The sequence below is a fragment of the Phalacrocorax aristotelis genome, chromosome 14, assembly GCF_949628215.1.
Source record: "Phalacrocorax aristotelis chromosome 14, bGulAri2.1, whole genome shotgun sequence".
Taxonomy (NCBI): domain Eukaryota; kingdom Metazoa; phylum Chordata; class Aves; order Suliformes; family Phalacrocoracidae; genus Phalacrocorax; species Phalacrocorax aristotelis.
The window spans coordinates 8,856,437-8,877,145 of NC_134289.1; the positions used below are offsets into that span (position 1 = coordinate 8,856,437).

The following is a 20,709-nucleotide window of genomic DNA, read 5'->3' on the forward strand; positions in this document are numbered from 1 at the left end:
AGCTTTGACTTTTTGTTGCTAAGTGATAGGATGGGGAATTTCTAGAACTGATTTTGTTGCAAAAAAAAAAAAACACCACCCCAAAAACCAATGCACTACCACAGTCCTGTTCTAAAGGGTCCTGCAGCGTTAGAAGGGTGTGTTGAATGTCCCTCCCTACAGGGATTGTTCTGTCCTTTTGATGTTCCAAGTGTGAAGACGCCCACTGCTGGGTGAACCAACAGAATAATAACTGGCTTGAAATGATAAGGTGCTGCTTAGAGCCTTTACCATTGGACTTGAAATTGAGCTTTCTATCCCGGTGTCAACACCTACGTCCTCTGTTTCAAGTAGCTTGCTTTTTTTTTTCATAGGAGAGCTTACTTTAGGATTACTCTTATTTCATGTGTGGTATCAGGTGGAATCAATATTGCTAAAATCGTAGTAATATATTCATAGCTACAGCATCAGACTCATGTTAAACACAGTATCATGGCCTCATTGTCGTGTTAACGTAGACACCAAACGTTTTCTTTAAATAGGGTCTCTTTGGTGGTAGAAAAAGAATGAAGGTGACATCTGAACAGGATGTTTGACTTTTTTTCCTCTTTTTTGATGGAATGTCACAAGGACATGTGTCTGCTTTAAATAATTTAGTGACTTTAACAACTGCTTTTTTATTTTACAGAGAAGCATGCTGTAATACAGAGATGCTAGTTCTCCTAAGACTTGGTGTTTTTCATGTAAAATTCTATTTTTAAAATGTTTTTCATGTAGCAATTACCCAAAAGATCTACAAAAGTTATTTTGGAGGTTCTGATAGAATTCTAATCAGAGGGCTTTTTATTTATGCTTTTTTTTTTTTGGATGATTTAAATTATCATTCTTTAAGCCATTGCTTAAATTGCTCTGGTACATTAATTAGTTTTCCAGTAGCTTCTAAGTTTGTTATCCATGCTCAAATTTAGCCCAAACTGAGATCCCAATTTTGCTTCATCTTTAAACAGTTTCTGAGAAACTCGTTGCTCTCTGACTGAACACTGTAAATCAGCTTGAGGTATATGTAGAAAAATTGAGCCTAAAATTTGGCCATAAAGACTAACAACGTTCAAAATAAGTGAAGCACCTTTTAACTACTGGAAGTGATAAAATAACGTTGATTTTATAGTGGTCATTACTGATACTTACTGTAATACAGTTTCATCAAAAGGAATACAGCATAGTACCATAAGAATAACTAAGTCTGAAGTCTGATTCTAACCTAGTGATGATTTGTTTGTACAAAAAGACTGAAGTATAACGAAATAAATTGAATGTTCTATAATGGGCTGTGAGTCAACAAAGTGACCTGCAATTACTGCTGTGTTCTTAGAGTAAACAACTTTGAAAATACATACTGGAAATAGCCTAGCATGTTTATCTTTCATAATATCCAACCAGATGTAACAGTAAAGTTTTAATGAATTAGATTACCTTAATGCGGATAAAGCTTCTATAAATGCATTGACAGTAACCCGGGAAAGCGTTATGTGAATGCTAATATCAAAACTAGGCATGCCAGAAAGGTATTGATATACAGACGCTGTAGGGGACAGATGATCTTTTGCTGCCAAATTTTGAGCGTGTAGATGTGCTTCCTATTGTTTCATTTTTCTCCCCAAAGTGGTGATAGCTATCCTTTAATATTTTTGTTGATTGAAGTTTTTAAGGAGTTGTAGTCTTGTGTATTAAATGATCTATGTGCATTGATTGTATGGTCTTTTTTGAGGAAGAAAATAAAAGATCAAAGAAATTGTGCATATGGGCCTAAAAGAATCAGGATGTAGAGCAAATCAAACTGAAGAAATTTGCATGTATTCAATTTAAGTAATCGCTATGGAATACTTAAATTGCATGTGAGCTTTTTACTTTCATTTTCCACTGACTCCAGAAGTACATGATTATTGGAAGCAAGACCTAACTCACTAAATCAGTACTAAAAAAAATTATTTTCCTTTGACAACCTACTTTCTAAAGGTAGGACAAATGAACGAGGTCTGAGATCTTGAATTGTGGAAAGAGGTAAAACATTGTTTCTAATACTCACCAACAGTTCATGACTACCTCAGTGCAATTGCTTTTCAAGCAAGATAGCAGATCTTGGCATGGGAAGAAGGGTACTGAATTCGTATTTTATGCTCAGGCTTTTCTCAATTCTGTGAACACTCTGAAATTACTTGTGTTGCTTATCTGGAAGTGCTTTGTATTTTTGCACTAATCCTGATGCCCAACTTCTTCATTTCTTTTAATTTATTCCAGTGTAATACACATTGTGTCATAAGCTTTCACTGGTCCATATCTTTTATGTTTAATAGGGAGGAAATATAGACAGCTATCCTTCTATCTGGGCACACTGCAATTTATTTTTAGTTGCATTATATACTCAAAATTGTATTACTGTTATATTGGCTCAAAAAATGGGAAAGCTGAGAATCAGGCCTCTTTCCTAGGTCTAACTGTTAAGCTAAATTGAACTGAAGTTGGTGTACTGAAAAATACACCAAAAGTGGAAGAGAGCTTATGAGATATGTAGCATGAGGAATTTTTATAAAGAACTTCTTAAAAAGAAAATTTTGCTGCTGCAATTGATTATGATGGACAGGAATTTATGTTGAACTTTTAACTTCTTCAGCTTCAGCAAAAGTAGCTGCTCTGCAGTACCCCAATCTTCAAAGCATTGGTCTTGAACTTAATATTGTTATGCCTCTTGAGAAAGAGGTTCTGATCTCTATGCATCCAACGAATTAGGCAAAAACCCCAAGAGGTTGTAGGTGAGCTGTTGGTGAGTGCTTGATTAACCTTTGGTAAGATGTAGTACCTGAGGGCAATCGCTGCTGACAGGATTTGCAGAACACTGAAGTAAACTTACTAAATGTGGTGTGTTTGCCAGCCTTTCCCTTGTCTCTGTTTAGCCTTTTCCCATCTCTTTATGCAATAGGAGTGTTCCCTCCTCTCGGGGCTCTCAGCTTACTCAGTTCTTATACCAGTAGTCATAGATCATCTGTTTCTCACCTGGAGTTTGCTGCTCTGCTGCAGTAAGAGAACAAAGCACTGCTGCCTGTGTTCACCTGAAAACCTTTCTGGAGGGAGAGCTTGGGGACAGCGTTGTAGTTTGACTTGGGAGTTTGCAGTCCCAAACTTAATCTCTTTCTAGGTTGTGCCATCTTGAAAATCTAGTGCTAAATCAGGCTTCTGAAGTTACATGCCACTCTTAATATGTATTACTCTTTTCAACTATACAAATAGGATTCTTCTCTTGCTGTAACTTTCAATATTGCCAAAACATGTAGTATTCTGTAGGGTTGGAGCTGATGCACGTTTGAAGAATTTTTTTATTTCCTGTTTGGTTGAGCTCATTGCCCAGAATCATTTCATGATGATACTCTGTTAGGCGCATATTATTAACAGTGTTACTGCCATGTAGTTAACTTCAGTTCACTATACAGTAGTAAGAATAACAATGGAAGTCTGTAAATACAGGTTTTGTATGTACAACCGTGTTGATGAAACCTGCGCTTTCTTCTAGCTATCTCAAGATGATGTTCCTGACATCTTCTTTTATATTTGTTTCCCAAGTAGACAGCGTTGGGAAATACCCAAAGTGAATTCACACATGGCCCAGCCATTACGAAGACTTCGTATTCACAGTTGGGTTTTCTAGCATGGAGTTGCCTCAGTGTGGTGCAGGAATGTATAATTAAGGAAGCATAATGAAATGTGCTGTTGACAGAGAAGTATGTTTGGCATCTCCAGTGCTGACCTTCTCGGACATCTTTAGACTTCTGAAGTTCTGATACAAAGATAGTTAAGTGGCTTATCTAGGTTTATTAGTTAACACTCTGACATATTATGTCTTTATATTGTGCTTTTTAAATGCTTTTGCACAGGAATGGCAAATGTTTTCAACTTTCTTACATATTTGTGGCCACTGCTTGTAATCTGTTTGTGATGCTCATTAAGGTTCCTGCAGTAGAAGAAAATAATGCTTGTTCATACTAATTTGGAAGATCAAAGCATGGCATAGGAACAATTTATCAACTAACAAACCAAAGCTACCTCTCAAAAGCACCTACATTTTGCAGAATTGCTTAAAAAAATACACGTTAGTAAAAATCTTCTAGTTTGTGGAAAAATAATGGAAACAAAGTAGTAAACATATGCAGGCAGTTTGTTCTCCCAAATGTTAAGTCCATGTTTGCTTTAAATTGCTTCCATTTCTCTGTGAAGCTTTTCTGTAGTTTTGTTACTATTCACAATGCCTTCATATGTTTGTTTTTCTCTTTTTGTCCTGTAAATACTTAGTGTATTACACGTAAACAAAATAATTCAGGTAGGACTTTGAAATATAACAAAACCAGGTGGTTCTGTTTCAAGTATCCCATCTTTCCTTTGTTAGTGTTTTAAAGTGCTTATTAACTATTTTCATCTCATACTCTCCCTCCTAAGTCAATAACTAACTTCCCTTGCAGAAATGTAGAATTCAAGGTTCTGTGTCACCAAAAAAAAAAAAACTTAAAATATACTAAGCTCTTTCCGCCATTTGTAATAAAATAGAGTAGCCCTTTGTGAACAGTATAGGAAGACTGCTGAAGAACAGGTGGAACAACAGTTTAGACATACGCCTATTAGTGTTTTCCCTTTTCACCTATACATCTCTGACAAAGACAATCTAATAAATGGTAACCAGCAAAGAGAGAGCTTTCCAAGTGAATATTGTTTTGCTGTGTATCGTAATCTGCATGCAAGTATTCAGTTAAGTATTTAATCATCACTGTATTATCCAGTGAGAAATAATTAGTAAAACAGTTATTTTACTTAATATTTGGCAATTTTTTCAATATTGGTCCCATGAATCGTCTTTAGGTGTAGCTGTTAAACCTAGGAAAAATCTGCATTTCTGCTCTTAGAAAAGAGGCAGATGTGGAGTGCCTGAGTCTGATCTTGGGCCTTAAAGCTGTCTTTTATTTGTGGGATAAGGGAAAACAGAGCTCAAGAGTTAGAGCTGCATAACCATTAACGGTTTCCTTAGACCTACTTTGTGTTATAATCACTTGGTATTAATCAGTCTAGCTTTCTTTGAATAACAAAGTTAAAAGGAGTCTGGGTTCTCTGATCAAGTACTACGCTTTGCCTGATGTGGCTTTTCAGGAGCGTGGCGCTAGCAGTGTCTGACAGCTCTATGAGCTGAATGTTTTACAGCCTTGGCCTTTGAGTTTAAAGGAAGAGGGACCAGTTTCTGTCTTTTTAACACTGGCTTGACTTGCCCACGCTACAGTAATTTTTCTTTAAATACCCGACTGACTGTATATAATATGTGTAATTCCATATAGTGCTAACACTGTATTGTCATTTTCTTCTACCATTAGCATACCCGTGCAACGTGACAGTATATTAGTCCCTTTAGAAACAGCTTTATATGAACCACAATCTTAAAGACAAAAGGCAGCAGAGCTTAATGTGGATAATAGCATATTTTAAGTTTTGTTGGCCCAAAAAGTCAAGATAACATAGGTTTCCCCACCTCTTCCTATCACTGATATTACAACAGTATGCTATGAGAGCCGAAGTAAGGTGATTTAACACCTTCCCCTCACAAAGCTGTTTTTGAATTCTAAGTGAGCAAAATAATTTAGTTTTAAAATGCTCCCAGCTGGGGAGAAGGCAGGATATTATTGAATAGGAAAATCTTTCAAGTATTCCACAGGCATCAGGCACAAAAGTGTTTTAACCTATATTAGCTTCATCTAGCGCTGTTACTGTATTGTATCACTAGAGGTGTGATGATCGTTGTTTGTATAAGCGTTCTCAAGTAAGGTTGATCCTGGCCTCTAAAGAGAGGAGGCTGCTGATAACGTTGGGTATGCATGTGATACAAATGAAACAGAGCTTTGGAATAAACTTTTTATGACGCTAGGGTAAATGAAATATCATGAAAGCATATGAAATGTAAGCATTTTCTTTCTTGCAGGATATCTTAAACAATCTTGATTCATGTGATCTTGAAGATGATGATCTCATGCTTGATGTGGACCTCCCTGAGGATCCACCTCATGACAAAGGTTAGTAAATTAGTCAAGCGATCTTATTGTGAAACTGCATTATGGGATTAAAGAGATTTTTAAGTTGCATTGTTCTGACTTGTGCTTTAATAAGCTAAAGCAGTCTTCGAATTTGTCTTTTCTTTAACAGCTCTTTCGTTTCTGAAATGTAGGAAGTGTGATATTTCCATTCCTCTAAATACAACTCTTGCATTTGAAGAATTCTAAAGCAGAAATTTGCTGGCTTTTATGGAAATGCTGCCTTGTTGCACACTGTTTTTCTTAAAATTATTTTAGTAGAATAAATGCCAAACTTTTAAGCTAGTCCTTCAGTTTCCTGCTTCAACTATTTTTGAAAATGTTAGAACAGCATTTTTTTTCAGCTTTGGTGAATGACAATGTAATTTTTTTTTGAGATAATTGTTTTCTTCTACAAAATGACAATATCTCCCAGTATATTTTATACAATTCAGGTTAACAGAAGCCTTAAGGCAAGATGTCTTTTATGCATTCTTGTTGTCAGTGAGGATGCTGGCAAACTTTTCACAGGGAGGATAGTGGTACCTAGGTGCCACTAAAATAATACAAATCCAGCCTAGCATAAACTAGGTAAGGCAAATCATTGCCACACTTTCTCAATTACTGGCCTGGAAAAGCGTGAGACATTTGCTTCTGGTCAGTCCTGACCTACTCATAAGAATTGTTAGTCATGTGAGTATCGGTATTAGCTTTGCCTCCAAGTTCAGTGGAGCCTAATATATCTTTCAATGAACAGAAACATTGAACGTGGAGCACGGTGACGCCCTACCCCGTACAGACAGGCAGTGAAAGAGAAAAGGCTTTCCTTATTTTATGTACTGTTTAGCTGCCTGCTGAAGTTTGGGGAAATTCAGGTTTTTTTGGGTAAACCTTTGAGTTCTTTGAGTAAAGATTCCTCTGTGTGTGTTAGATGTGAAGTCAAATTAACAGCAAATAAATATGTAGTCTTCCTTCTACCTCAATGGTGGCACGTCATGTTTTAACAGCGTGCATGTAGGAAGTGCCGTGCTTAATCTTTTACATTTCAGAATAAATTTTCCAAAGTACTTGTGTGAAAGGAACTTACTGGCAATAGTGCTCGTATTCAACTTTTCAGCCTAGATAGGTGCACAATTTACATTGTTTTACTTTTTTAATTTTCCAGAATGGATAACAACCCAAGCCTAGGAGATATTCTTTCAATAAGGCTCATTCTAATTCTGTTGGGGAAAAAGCTAAGAAACAATTTTAGAGGGTAGATCAATTTCTCATAAGTTTCCTTGTTTATAAAACATGCACTGCATCTGCATGAGTAATCCCATTTCAAATTATTAAAGACTGTTAAAGATACATGCATTTTACAGGTGAATGCTTACCACAAAAACGTAAAAAGTTAATGTTTTAATGTTTGCCATTTAATCTAGACATGAAAATATGATTTTTAATTCATTCCTTTCTTAATTGCATCAATGTAGTAGACTTACATCTGATCCCACATCTACAGCCAAGTATCATTAACGTTTGTGTGTCTGGAATATGATTTCTGACTATGACAATCCGTGTACAATGCCAATTCAGGAGGAGAACGTTACTCTTGGAGATCAATATTAGCTAATTACTATTATTTTCAGCATTTTTTAAATTTGGTTTTCCATACAAAATTCATGTGGCATAAACTGGGTATCTCTGCTATAATTGCTTCTGATCTTGAAGTCACTGAGTTTTTTTGCAAAGAGGATCTGAAAAGAAGAATTCAAAAGCCCACCTCCAGGCTTTCCCTTAAGTAAACATGACAGTGAAATTTGTTTTTTGTTAATATCCATGTGTCTTTACTCAGTGTTCATGTCATTTTCCAAAGCTGAAAGTCATCATAATAAAATTACTTGTAAACTTATTAAGGGCTTATTTTGAATAGACCCACTGGAATTTTCATGTATATATATAGAAGGATGCTTCTAAAGGAAAATAAATCCTATTACTGTAGGTGAACAAGTTTATTTTCTTACACAATTTTTGTTATTGAACTAGGTGATAAAAAATGAATTGTAGATATGAGTATTTGTTACAATAATATTTAACAGCGCTTTTTGCCAACACTTTTTTGTTATTATGTGTGACTTCACTGACATCAGCCTCAAGACTTTCCAGGTCTACAGAAACTCTCCTTGTTTCAGTTTGGAGTCTGGGATGCCGCTTGGACACTATTTATAGAAACAGTTCTAGCTCAACAAGTATGCAGTGAGTGAGGATGGCAGTTTTAATCACAGGGTAAAACTGGGCTCACTTCCCAACAGCACGCAGGCTGGGAACTAAGCAGGAAGGCAGGCCTGTTCATGAGCGTCTCATGCGCAACTACGTCTGAGTAGGCAGCCGAATAGAACAATGTTCTCTTGTGTAGAGTTATTCTTCTAGCAAAGGACTGACAATGCGAGGAAAAAGTCCTTGGGTAAGTGAAGGAGAAAGTGTGATGGCAGAAGAGCAGTTTATGACTTTGCTTTGCCGGGTCTGACTGCAGGCATAGCAGTTGTTTTGGCTTTGTTTCTAGTGGTTTACAAGCTGTTGCCAAATATAGCTTTTGTTCCCTTAAGAAGTTTGCGGAATCTGCTTTGCTTTGCAGAAGTTAGTGTTTGAAAGAGATCATTTTGTTTGCTTGTTTTAAATCATGTCTGTTGTCAAGGTAAATACAGATTAAATGTTTCTCAAGTTGAAAAATAAAGAAGATGCATAGGATGATATATATATATGTGTTTGTTTGGTAATGAAACTGTTGGTTTTTGGAACGAAGTACTGGCCTTTTCCTAAAATGTTGTCCTTCTGTGTTTGTGTGTCGTTTGAACTTTTTGAAGGCCTGAAGATCCTGCCAGTAAGATGTTTACTGTTTCCTGACAGGAAGATGTTATTTATGGATGTTTTTTTCTTACCCATAGCCCTGCCTCCTCCAAATTATTTTCTACTTACACCCAACATACTGTTAAGATTGAATTTTGTAGTTTCTGCTACAGATTACTCTTATTCTTGTAACATGTTTTATATGCTAGTGAAAATGTGACATCATTACAGAAGTCTGCTTGACAGTCCGAAGGTGCATACTCTTTTTGTATCAGTTTAAAACAATCTCACAGACTTTACACTACGTCTGTTACTAGTACATAGTAAATATTTTATTCACAAGGTCTTAGGAACAAATTTTATATTTTTTTTTAACTTTTTACTCTCTGTAGAGGAATGTGAAAATATGAGCCATTATGATAGACAAGACAGAAATACTAGGCAACCTCAGGAAGGATTCTGGAAGAGAGCACCACAACAGCGATGGAATACACAGGATCACTATCATCTTGGCCATACTGATCGCTATATCCATGGTAAAAATGAACTGAACAGGTAAATGGCTTGTCTTTGTTTCTCACAAACAATTAAAGTACTGTGATGAGAAATCTTTTTTTGCATTAAAGGGTCTCAAGTGATACTGAGTACAAGACATTCTCAGAATAGTTGTACGCCTAGAAATAGCATGTCTGAGAGGGAGCATCCCTGCGATTTATGATGATTTCTTTTCAACCTTTTGTTTCTATCACAGTTTTCATATAAAAATGTGTTACTTGCGTTTATGATACTATATAAGTGCTTGATTAAATTACCATATGTATTCCATAGAAAAACAGTGTGTCTTACTACTTGCATTTTGTAAGCTTGGACAGGTTTTACTTATTAATTTGTTTTTTAAATTAAATGTAATGCTATAGTTATTATAGTTCTACAGTTTATAGAAATCCTGATGAGCAAGCTGTTTTCAGGGCACTGTAGTTGTTAGTCTGTGAGAGATTTATGCAACTGGGAAGGAAAGCCCAGTGTTTAAGTGAAATAGGATTGATGTTTTCTGACTGATTTTTTCCTGTTTGCCACAGTATGCGAATACAGCCCATGTTACATAACACTTTCTTTTCTACTAAATGCTCTTCAGCTCCCGTTTGTCATCACTGTCTATTTATGTATTTATTTTTTTATTGTTAGGGGATCAAACTACCTAGAATCTCCTATTGGTCACTTTGAAAGCTATGGAGCACCAAATTTTTACCAGGCTCCTAGACAGCTGGGGGGCTTACCGGAAAATACTGTGATGCTTGATGAAATGACGCTTCGGCACATGGTCCAAGACTGCACAGCTGTAAAAACTCAGTTGTTGAAACTGAAGAGAATACTGCACCAGGTGAGCTGTTTAAATGGAACAAAAGCAGTCAGGTATATCGGAGAGTGAGCCTAGATGGCCTAGTGTTCTGTTTGCCCTTATTGGGTTATTGTTATTTCCTTTATACATTGAATTAGTGTTCTAGAGAGTGTGCACTTTTTATTGCTATTTAAAGTAGTACTGCTTCTGCTTTTTCAGCACTTCAGTGACTGCAAAAAATATTTAATATTGTTATTCTGCTTCTCTGAGGAAATAATGCTAAATTAAAAAAAAAAAAGTGGATGTGAAGACAAGCTCTTATTAAATAAGGTCCTAAAAAGCTGGGAGTGAAGTAAAATAAATTTAAAAATATGAAAATTGATCGCATTGATCAATTCAGCAAGTCAATGGTAATAGGTTTTTCATAAGGCTTTGTTTTCCTCGTTCTTTTCATCTTTTCTGTGTGTTTTGACAAGAAGCTTCACAAATCCTACTGGGCCATCTTTATTGGAAGTGTTCAAACTTAACCTTTTTAGTGTATGAAATCACTGAATTGTCATAAGCTTTTAAGGAGCTTTTTCATATCACCTCAAAACTTAATTTGTGAGAGTTGGCAAACTGCTGGATGACTCAGCAGAAGTATGGCATTTCAGCTAAAAAAATTCCTTTGCTACCTTAGAAGTCCATGAGACTTTCTTTGGAGGCATGTACAAATTGGCATTGAAAAGCATCTGTTTGATGTTCTCTTTAATACTAGATTCACTGCTCTTCTTATCTAACAGGGCAGTGTAATGGAAGTAAGTTTGTGTCCTAAAAGTAAAACACTAAACCAAAACACAGCAAAACAAAAAGCAAATCAACCTTGAGGCTAATGGAAGTGTATGACTGTGCCTTTTAGAAATGTGACCATTTGCTTCCAAGGGTAACCGAGAATACTAGAGATGTTTTTCCACTGACAAAATCAGAAACACAGTTGTAACAAAAACAATGTAGTGTCAGAAAGGGAAGATGTGTTCCTAGAGCCTAATGCCTGAGCAGTGGGCTGCATAAACTGCCTCCCAACAGCCTCGAGTGTGCAATTAGTACATGAGATAGCAGGGAAGTTTTTATCCAGAGCTTTCAATGCCTTTAACACAAGGACGATTAAATAGCTAGACCGGTGATCTGTGTATGTGTAGTACATTGTGTAAAGGCATGCATGTTATAGCCAAACAGTGTGTGGCCCTGCAGAAAGTTGTATTTTAAATCTTGATCTGGTTTATAATATCCAGACCTTTCTAAAAGGTTACAGGACACAAGCCTTGCCTCAAGTAGCTCAGAGTAAGATTTTTTTTTAAAAAAAAAAAAAAAACCAACCTTAAAGTCACAGAAGAAAGTTACTCCTAATATCTACGTTCTTCAAAATCTGCTTCTCTTGCCAAAAGCTTGATCTTCTCCTCCTTCCCCCCCTGTAACAGCAAGCTGTGTAATAGCAGATATTATTCCTCCCTTCAAACTTCTCTGTATTTTCCTGACCTAACCGCCCCATTTTAACTCAGTGCTTCCAAAATGCATCACTGGACTTCTGAATGCTTATTCTACTCTCCCATGTATTATCCAGCCTTTTAATCAAACAATATGAATAGTAATGTAAAGTAAATTAAGCTGTTACAGAAGGGAAAACTTTAGACCTTTACTCCCTTTATTTACTAAACAATTAGAGTAAAACTTGTATGAAACACTTTTTTCATTATTCTTAAGCGTTAAACCTTTCCTGAAAATATTGAGCTTTATACTAAGAGAAATGAGTAAAAATATTGCAAATCTCTTTTCTTATTGTAAAGAACAGAAATGTAACTTTGGAAACAATTACATGAACTTCAGCAGTCAGAACACTGAACTAGAACTTGATCTCAGTCTGGGTCATATGATAGGCCTCTTAAAAAGTGTCTCAAAGCAGGATACAAAGTCAGCTTCTTTCAAACACTGGCTTCAGTAAAGAAAGCAGAAGTTCTTATCTTTGCTTCACCTGTATTAGACATTCAAATGTGTGTTACCTTTTTCCAGTTATGACTTCTAGCAGTATTATCTAATTTGGATAGGTAGAAATAGAGCTGTAGTCAGGTCTTGGGCATGAGGGCTCACAGGAACAGTTGTAGTAAGATAGTAAGATATAGTAATTACATTCAATTTTATACAATTATCTAATCAACACCAGTGTGACTTAGATTCACTATGTGCTATGCTATAGTACACCTAACAGATTCCTAGGGAGACTTGATGTGCTATACTGGATTCATTGCTGTGACTGCAACTCACATAACCCTATAAAAATTATCTTGAATATTACTAGCAACAGAGCTGTAACAGCATGGGTTTGGTGTTGTGTTCCCAGCTCTGCTTGGAAAAATAATATAGTTATTTGAGTAGTGTAGCCTCTTCTGAACTCCGTGTGACCAGGTTAACAATGCCAGCAGCACACATGCTGTCTGCTTGCTCCTCACGTGCTGCCGTCTTTTTGTGTCTTCAGACACTGAAATTGGGAATAGGAGTGTATCTCATGCAGAGTTTTTTTAAGTTCTCACTGCAGTAAGTATATGCTTCTCTGATTTTGCATTAATGTTATACTAGCTGACATGGAGTGAAAAACATACTTCCTTCTTGCACTAAATGCAGTTGTAATTATTTATAGGGAGATACTGAACTACTGGTGTATGTTCTCATTTAATGCTTAACTGGAGCATTAATTTTATACTGTAAAAAGAAAATGCCTTGGAAGTCTAACTCTAATAATTACATCTAAATATTAATGCCTCTGAAACATTAAGGTACTTCATTTACATGCCTGACAGTAAATAAGTTTTCTTGTGATCTTAAATATCTTCCTTCTTCCTCATTCTTCTCCTCAATTAATTTCTAAAACTGGCAGCTCTAGGCTGAGGCTACAGAGCTAATGTGTTAAAACAGCCTTATTTAAGGATTATACTATTTCTGATCTATGGAAGGATTGACCATCCTCTGTAGTAACTTCCTCTCAAGACTGGCAGCAATGATGCGCAACCACCCTGTCTGATCTCAGATAAGAACTTACTGGTATTTATAAGGAGAATTGAAATATGAAGCAGTTCACAGAACTGTGAGATCTGTGAAGCGCTTTTTTTCTGGGGGAGGCAGGTTTTACTAAAAAAAAAAAAGGTTTTTTTCAACTTACAATTCATGAATGGAAAATAAATTATATTTTTCAAGCACAAATCTTCATTGTAACTTACCAGGTACGACTAGCCCGTTTGTATGAAAAGGTATGAATGGAAAAATGAAGTCTGCAGTGTGAAATTGTTAAATGCACCAATATATTTTTGCTGAGGCTTTAGATTAGTAAGTCACTTGAGTACCTTTAAAGTACATAATCATTGTATTCTTTTCTTTTTGCATCTGGTGAGATCTCTCAGAGATTTATTTGTTACAAGGAGCCTGAAGACAAGGAACAGACAGATTTAATTAATGAGATGCAAAGGTTTCTTCGTGTCAGTATTAAGTTGTATAAATTGCACCTAGAGTTGTTACTTTTTTTAGCCACAAAATAGTTCACCTCAGTGACTTAACAGTCCCTGAAAGAAACAACCAAAGAAATCAACAAACAATAGCAAACAAAATTGGCAGATTTTAAGTTTAAACAGCTGGTTAGCTGTTGGACTACCACTATGATGGTGCTTGATGGTGGGCATCAGAAACCATATGACACTTGTTTGTAGTGTTAGTTGAATGAAACTGCACTCAAAATGCCAAGCAGTCAGCAGGTGAACAGCACCCTCTACCTGATGGACACTTTATGAATTTTTCTGTTTGCATCTTTATAAAATGCTATTAGCAAAGGAGGCCATTCAAATGAGTAATTGGTGACGACGAAAACTTTGATTTGGGAATCAAAGGCTAGACCTTGATAAAACTTTAATAAACCTTGACAAACTTTAGTAATGTTTGTTTAGCACTTTTTCAACTTCATGAACTGTAGATGCTGGAATGTTGAAAGAAGTCTCAAGATGAAGTCATTAGTATACTATTAGTAGGATATTCTTTTAGTCCTGCATGTTAAAAGGCAGCTTATGCTGTTAGGGAGCCACAAGGTAATTGCTGAAAATGCATTTGCTTCTATGGCTTGATTTTTGTAATAGAAGAATTTAAAATATGTTCTTTTAGTGAAAGCAACTATTGCCTTTTAGCTTTGAGCTTTGTATCTTCCTCCGAGGCAATATGGGAGACCTCTTCTTAGAGACAACTCTTTTTAAAATAGAGGCACATAAAATCAGAACATGGAACTGCTGAGAGGACAGAAGAAAACACAAGCAAAAGTGGCGTTTTTGAGCTGCCGAACTGTTTATCAACAGAAATACTGCACTGCTCAGAGGCCAACAGTCTGTCATAGGTAAACTGCTGCTATGTAGCACAGTAGGTTAGAAAGATAGTGAGGCTTTTTATTAGTCTGTTCTTGACTAAATACTTGCATCTGATACACTTCTACATAAGTCTGTCACTAAATAAAAATTAATGTTTAGCATCCTGTTTACCAAAAGCAGTAGGTCAGTTCTTTGGGAATTTGTAAGGTGAAGCAAGCACAGGGATTTGCGTGTCGTTCATACTAAAGATTTCATGGTTGTAAAACGTTGGCGTGAGAGCGAGTTAAATACAGCCACTCAAAAGTGTGGGTTTCAATTTGTGGCTCTTTGTATTTGGGTGAGTAGTGGTGTACCTGTGACAGCCGTGATCGAGGGTTATTCCTATAATCTTTAGGTCATGTTCTTGAGATGGATTAAAAAAGACAGATGCAGACTTGAGAACATAATCAAGTGCTTCAGTTAGGCTCTAACATTTGGGAGTACGTACGTAAGAATGTTTGGCAGGTAGAAAATTAATTGCCCAGAGAAATAACGTGCGTAGCAGAGTTAACACGTGGGGAAGAAAGGGTTGTTACATATTTTACCTACATGTACACTTAAAAATTGTACCTGTACCTCTCACTGAGTTTGTCCTAAAATAATAAAATCAACTGGTTTGTCAAAAACTAAGATGGTATTAATTTTCTCAGCAGATGCCCTTTGCAAAGGAATATGAACCTGAGATAATATTCAGCATGAAATCGGGCTACTTTGATAGTCATGGTTGTAAAGCTTTAGCCATTCCTCTGGATTTGTTGTGTAGGCACTATGTTGATAGATACTCGAACATTGTTAGGTGGTGTATTATATCTCTTCACACTTGTCTTTGAGAAGTTAGCATAAAGCTTTTTGTAAGAGCAGCCTTTTAGTCTTTGAGTATTCCAGGTATTTGAAGGGAAGTTGTGTGTGGATTGGTGTTTTTCCACCACAACCACCTGTTACCTTTATGTAGCTATTGGTAAGTTTAGGATGACTTTCTAAGTGTTGCTGGAGTATTTTGTGATGGCTTCTGACTCCAGGTTTGCTGTCATTTTATAAGCACTTTACAACATAATTTGAGGCATGTGATTACATCAGTTTATTACGTAGGGACCACCCAAAACTGGCCAAAAGCTGACCTGTGTGCTGTTGGCTTAAGGCTAGCAAAAACTTTCTGGTAAATGTGGTGGAGTTGAAAATCACCGTAGACAGGTAGTGATTCAATGGGTTGCTGATACTCATAGCAACAGGGAAAGGACTGTGAAATGATCGGTCACTGCCATATTACTTGACTGTTTCTTAAATGAACATACTCTTGATTAAACTCTGCATGCAAATATATATATATGAATTTATATCAGGTTAAAATAATCTATAAGCGATGACTATCCCTACATAAGTAATTAAATGTGACTGTCTGCAGCATTAGTCCTCTGTCAGTGTACATACTGCAGGTTATTTTCATGCCTAAACTGCCACTACTGTTTAAAAATAACTACCAGGATTGCCAGAATGTATGAGGTTTGTTGCCATGTTCTAAGCTTAGGAAATAGTTACAAATATTAACAACTATTTTTGCCTTCTAATGCTGCTATTTTTCAAAAGCAATCTTCTGCTAAAGAAATTAGATTAAAATGTTTTGCTGCTTGTTACGTTTATAAGTAGAACTTATTTTTCAATACATTTGGTTTGGTATGGCTAACAACTATCCTGAGTTCTTGTTTTTGCAAGCATCTTCTACATTTGGCACAAATTGAGGCTAGTGCAACTGCTCTAAAGATGTGATTATACTATAGTAAATAATGTATTCTACTGTTGTAAAATGTTAAGTAAAAACCAAGAGGTAACAGCTTTTAATATTGCCTATTGCAATATGATGATAACTTTACAAAATTTATGGTAATTTTTACCTAAAGATTAAAAGTATATGTTGTCTCCAAGTTTCTGAAGTTTGATATCTTAGCATGTAACTTCTAGGCTACCAAAAATAGCATGTGCATTTATTTTGCTGATTCTGCTGTCTTTTTGCAAATTCTAATCTCTTTTTGTACATGGATAGCCTTATTCTGCTGACTTCCCCTTCCCCAATCTCATTTTAGCAACATAATGAGCAAGAAAGAAAGAGCAAAACAAGAAAAGTTTCATAGATTTATTCTAGCATATGTTCACAATGGGGTGCTTAAGTTCCCACTAGTAGTATTAGAACTGAATTTTTCTCAGTTGCCCTGTGTTCGTTATATGTATTAAGGTAATCGAGACAACGGCAAGGCAACTGATGGAAATGAACTTAGTTCGTGCTTTGCTGGTGGATATTAGCCAGGTATAGCACAGGGCTGGAGTACTTGATTTAAATCACCAGAGAGTATGTGACATACTAACTTGCTTTGCAATTAGGTATTAATCTGCTGTTGTGGAATGTTTTATTGCTCCACTTACATGCATTTTAATGGGAATAAAAGGCAAACCAGAGGTATCAGACAGAGCTTTTAAAAGCCATGCAAGATACTTTTACTTGAAATAGTTTCTCTTGTTTTGTTCTCCATTTCCATGATTATTCCTTCACAGTTACAACTGTGACAGTCTGATGTAGCTTTTCTTCTGAATGCATGTATTTGAATAGTTGCTTAAAATAACAAATGTGGATGAAAGCTGTTAATTGTAGAATATCAGATAAAAAATAGAATATAAAATATACTCGTTAATCTGTAAATGATTTATGATTCTAATTGCTGCTCATGTCCTCTAGCATTTTAGGAACATTTTTGATTAAATTGTGTTTGCTGCTTTATGATATTATTGTGCAAATTATTTCAAAACACTCTATTAGAACTTGTTCATAACATGGACTGTGAACTGCTGCTTCATCAGCCTGTCACTGCTGGTGATCTGCCCAGAAGGCACAAGCAGCTACTTGTGAATTGAATACAACTGTGTGTTGGACAGTGCAAGCTGAAATATTTACTATGTTAAGGAGTCAGAAGGCTTGAAATCTGACTGCTTTCATAATTAGTAGTCTTTTTTTTCCTAAAAAAGCCTATGAAGCTAAAAAAACCCCTACACACAAAATCCCCCCCCCCCCCCCAAAAAAAACCAAACAAAAAAACCCCAAACCAACATCCCCCCCCGCCCCAACCCCCAACCAAACAAAAAACCCAAACCAAAAACCCAAACAACAAGACACCACCATAAAATTACATCTAACTGATGGAAATGAAATTTATCTGTCTGTAGTACAGAAAAAGCGTTTTGGAATTGTATGATGGTTCTTACGGGTTCTTTGCCTGCTGATGGTTGTGCATACTTTGGCTGCAAGTAATTGGCGACTATAAGAAAAAGTAAAAATTTAGTTGTTAAAAATTAATCTATTTTAATTTTTTGCTTTTTTGCATCTGGACAATCTTGTTGATGTTTCTTTGCAGTTTAGTTAAAAATTTGTAAGAAATTTTTCTTACGGATTAAAAAGCAAAAAAGATGCTTCACAGACATAAAGAACATAAATAGGTCTATTGTGGGTTTTTCCCTCAGTTGATTTTAGCATTCGAGCTGCAGTTTTACTCCTGTGGTTCTGGGGAGTTGCTGGCTCAGCCTCAGAGTAGTTTCAGACAGGCTTTGAGACACTTTGCTCTTAGATTCTACAAATTGAGCCTCAGGCAGTGAGGTCCCTGCACAGAGAAACCCCCTCCAAGAACCCTGAAAAATAAAGGAGAATACTGTGAGGTAGAAGATTGATTTATTTTTCATTTAAGAAGGTAGCAGATGGAGGAGATGGACAGAAAGGGAGGTGGGGGAAACCACCAAGGGACGCGGTGGTTATGATCTTCCATGACCATAAAATAACTGTAGTTTTGTGTCACTCTAAGATTGGACACAACATTGCGGTACAAACCTGAGAGCGTCTCATGAGAATACAGGGCCAGTTGTTCAGTCTGTGACTGGACTGTAACTGGACCGAACTTTTTCAGGGATGAGCACCACAGGTTTGGAATACTGCACTAACGTCTGCCTGTGGTTTTGTCATGAGAGTGTAAGTGCTCCAGGACATACCCAGGCAATCATCTTTTAGTATCCCTGATGGTTATTTCTGTTTCTATTCACTGTGCTTAATTTCAGAATCCATGGCTGTCATGGCAAGGGGAGGAATACTTCTGTGTGGTTCCAGTTTCTATAATTGATATTTAGTTTTGATGGCTCTGAATTAATTTTCTATTACTCTGCCCGGTAGCAAATGTTGCTTTTTTTGGTTAAGAATTCCTAGCTGAAATATTTTGGCTGTATATTTTGATATTGCTCAGACATACTATTTGAACAGATACCGAAGGAGATGAAGCTTTTAAAATCATGTAACATCACCATTCCTTCCTGATATAACACATTTGAATACAACAGCCAGTTTTTAACAAATTTTTTGTGCAAAATCAACTAACTTTGATATAGCTGCAGCTGTTCCTTCAGCTTTGTGAGGAGAGGGAGCCTGTTCATGGCCCTTATTTGGGTACTGTACACATGCTGCAGCAAGGGATGCTTTCCTACCAGGGCAAAAAAAGGAAAATTCACAGTGAGAAAGGTCGGACATTGTAACAGGTTCTGCAGAGACATGATGTGTCTCCGTCCTTGAAAGCAAGTTTGCAAGGGAGTTGTTTCAGCAAGTAGTTTGAGCTTTTGTTCTTCTTTTTGTTCTCTGATAGAATGATGAAAATGTGTCACTCCAGGACATCCCACTCTCAGTTCCATCAAGTCCAGAACCACGAGAGCCGGAGTCAACTTATAAGGTAAATGTCACTGCTTTGCTCTACAGAATGAGATGGAAGCCTGTTTTGTGTTTTTAAAAACACAAAGACAGACTTCTGTGTCCCTGTGAATAAGTGCTGCTTGCTTCTTTCAGCTATTTAAATGTAAACCTAGCAAACGTTTATATGCTTCATTTTTCAGTTTTGTTAAAATGGAAGCGTTTGTTTGGCTTTTTAAAATACATACTTACAAATGCTAGCACAGTTTAAATAATTACAAAAGGCAAAGTTATTTTATTTGTGGCAGTCATGTGGGAATGAATGGCTGTAGAGTAACTTCTTTCAAAAAATTTGCTGCCTGCTTGATAAGTGTGAGAAGTCAAAGACAATTTTTGCTTTCAAGTGTAATCATACCACATGTGTTCAGTTACTTGCACTTTCATTACATTTATTGTTGACTTGAGTCAGTTTTCCCTGAGATAATGCAGGTACTGCAGATGCAACTTAAAAACAACGTGAACTCCACAAAGTCAGATGTGTTTATTGTTCTAGAAGAGTTATTAACAGAAGAAGCAATCGCAATGGATATTCCAAAAAGGATCATCTTTTATGGTCGCAGACTTTAATGTTGCGCTTTCTACAGCGCTAAGGTTTTATAGCATTGCTTGAGGCACTTATTGTAAAATCAATACAGAAAGATCACTAATCCTGCACTTAAAGTAGGGGGAAAATGCTCACTGAAGATACAACAAAATTAGAAATCTTCCCTTTCAAGAAGTAAGACTTACAGTCTTAGTCCTGTTTGAAGGTCACTTGTCCAAATCCTGGTTTCAGGGTTTAAGAGGTTTGCCAAAGCTGTAGATCCATATGCATCATTCTTCAGCAGCGCTGTTTCTACATTCTTAACATTTAGACCTTCTTTATGCTGTCTGATGTGTTTGTTGTGGTTGTCCTACAATCACCTCCCTCAAAATCTTAGTCTTAATTCCCAGAGGAAAAAGTATTGCTTTTTAACTTCATAACAAAAAAAAGAGATAAGTTTAACTGACATTTTGAATTCACTTCTTTACCTGATAGTGTCATGTGGTTTGAAAAACTGCACAACAAATCTGTCTGGGTGTTGTCCTAAAGCAGTAACTAATAACATCCTCAGTGAAACTGAAATAGAAGACATAGGCTACTAAATGGAAGTATGACCCTTAATTTATGGCCTAGTCATAATGGCACAGTTAAAAAATACATTAAAATTACCTTGTGATGAAAAATTATTTTTAAAAAACCTCCTTATTGCGTATTTACCCATTTTTAGTCTTGGAACTTTACAACATTTTTTCAGGTATTCAGTTTTT

At 36.3% G+C, this 20,709-nt stretch overlaps 1 protein-coding gene across 11 annotated transcripts in view; it reads left to right on the forward strand.

Moving 5' to 3' along the window:
* Window positions 1-20,709, forward strand: part of CCSER2 (coiled-coil serine rich protein 2) — a 75,116-nt gene that overhangs the window by 30,306 nt on the left and 24,101 nt on the right. For all 11 annotated transcript variants that reach the window (XR_012663171.1, XM_075109809.1, XM_075109814.1 and 8 more), the window contains exons 4-7: window positions 5,987-6,077; window positions 9,296-9,458; window positions 10,089-10,284; window positions 19,319-19,402. Coding sequence is in view for 10 of the 11 variants with exons in the window: in XM_075109809.1 (XP_074965910.1) it covers window positions 5,987-6,077; window positions 9,296-9,458; window positions 10,089-10,284; window positions 19,319-19,402 (534 nt within the window). In the remaining variant the exon portion in view is untranslated. The remainder of the gene's footprint in view (window positions 1-5,986; window positions 6,078-9,295; window positions 9,459-10,088; window positions 10,285-19,318; window positions 19,403-20,709) is intronic.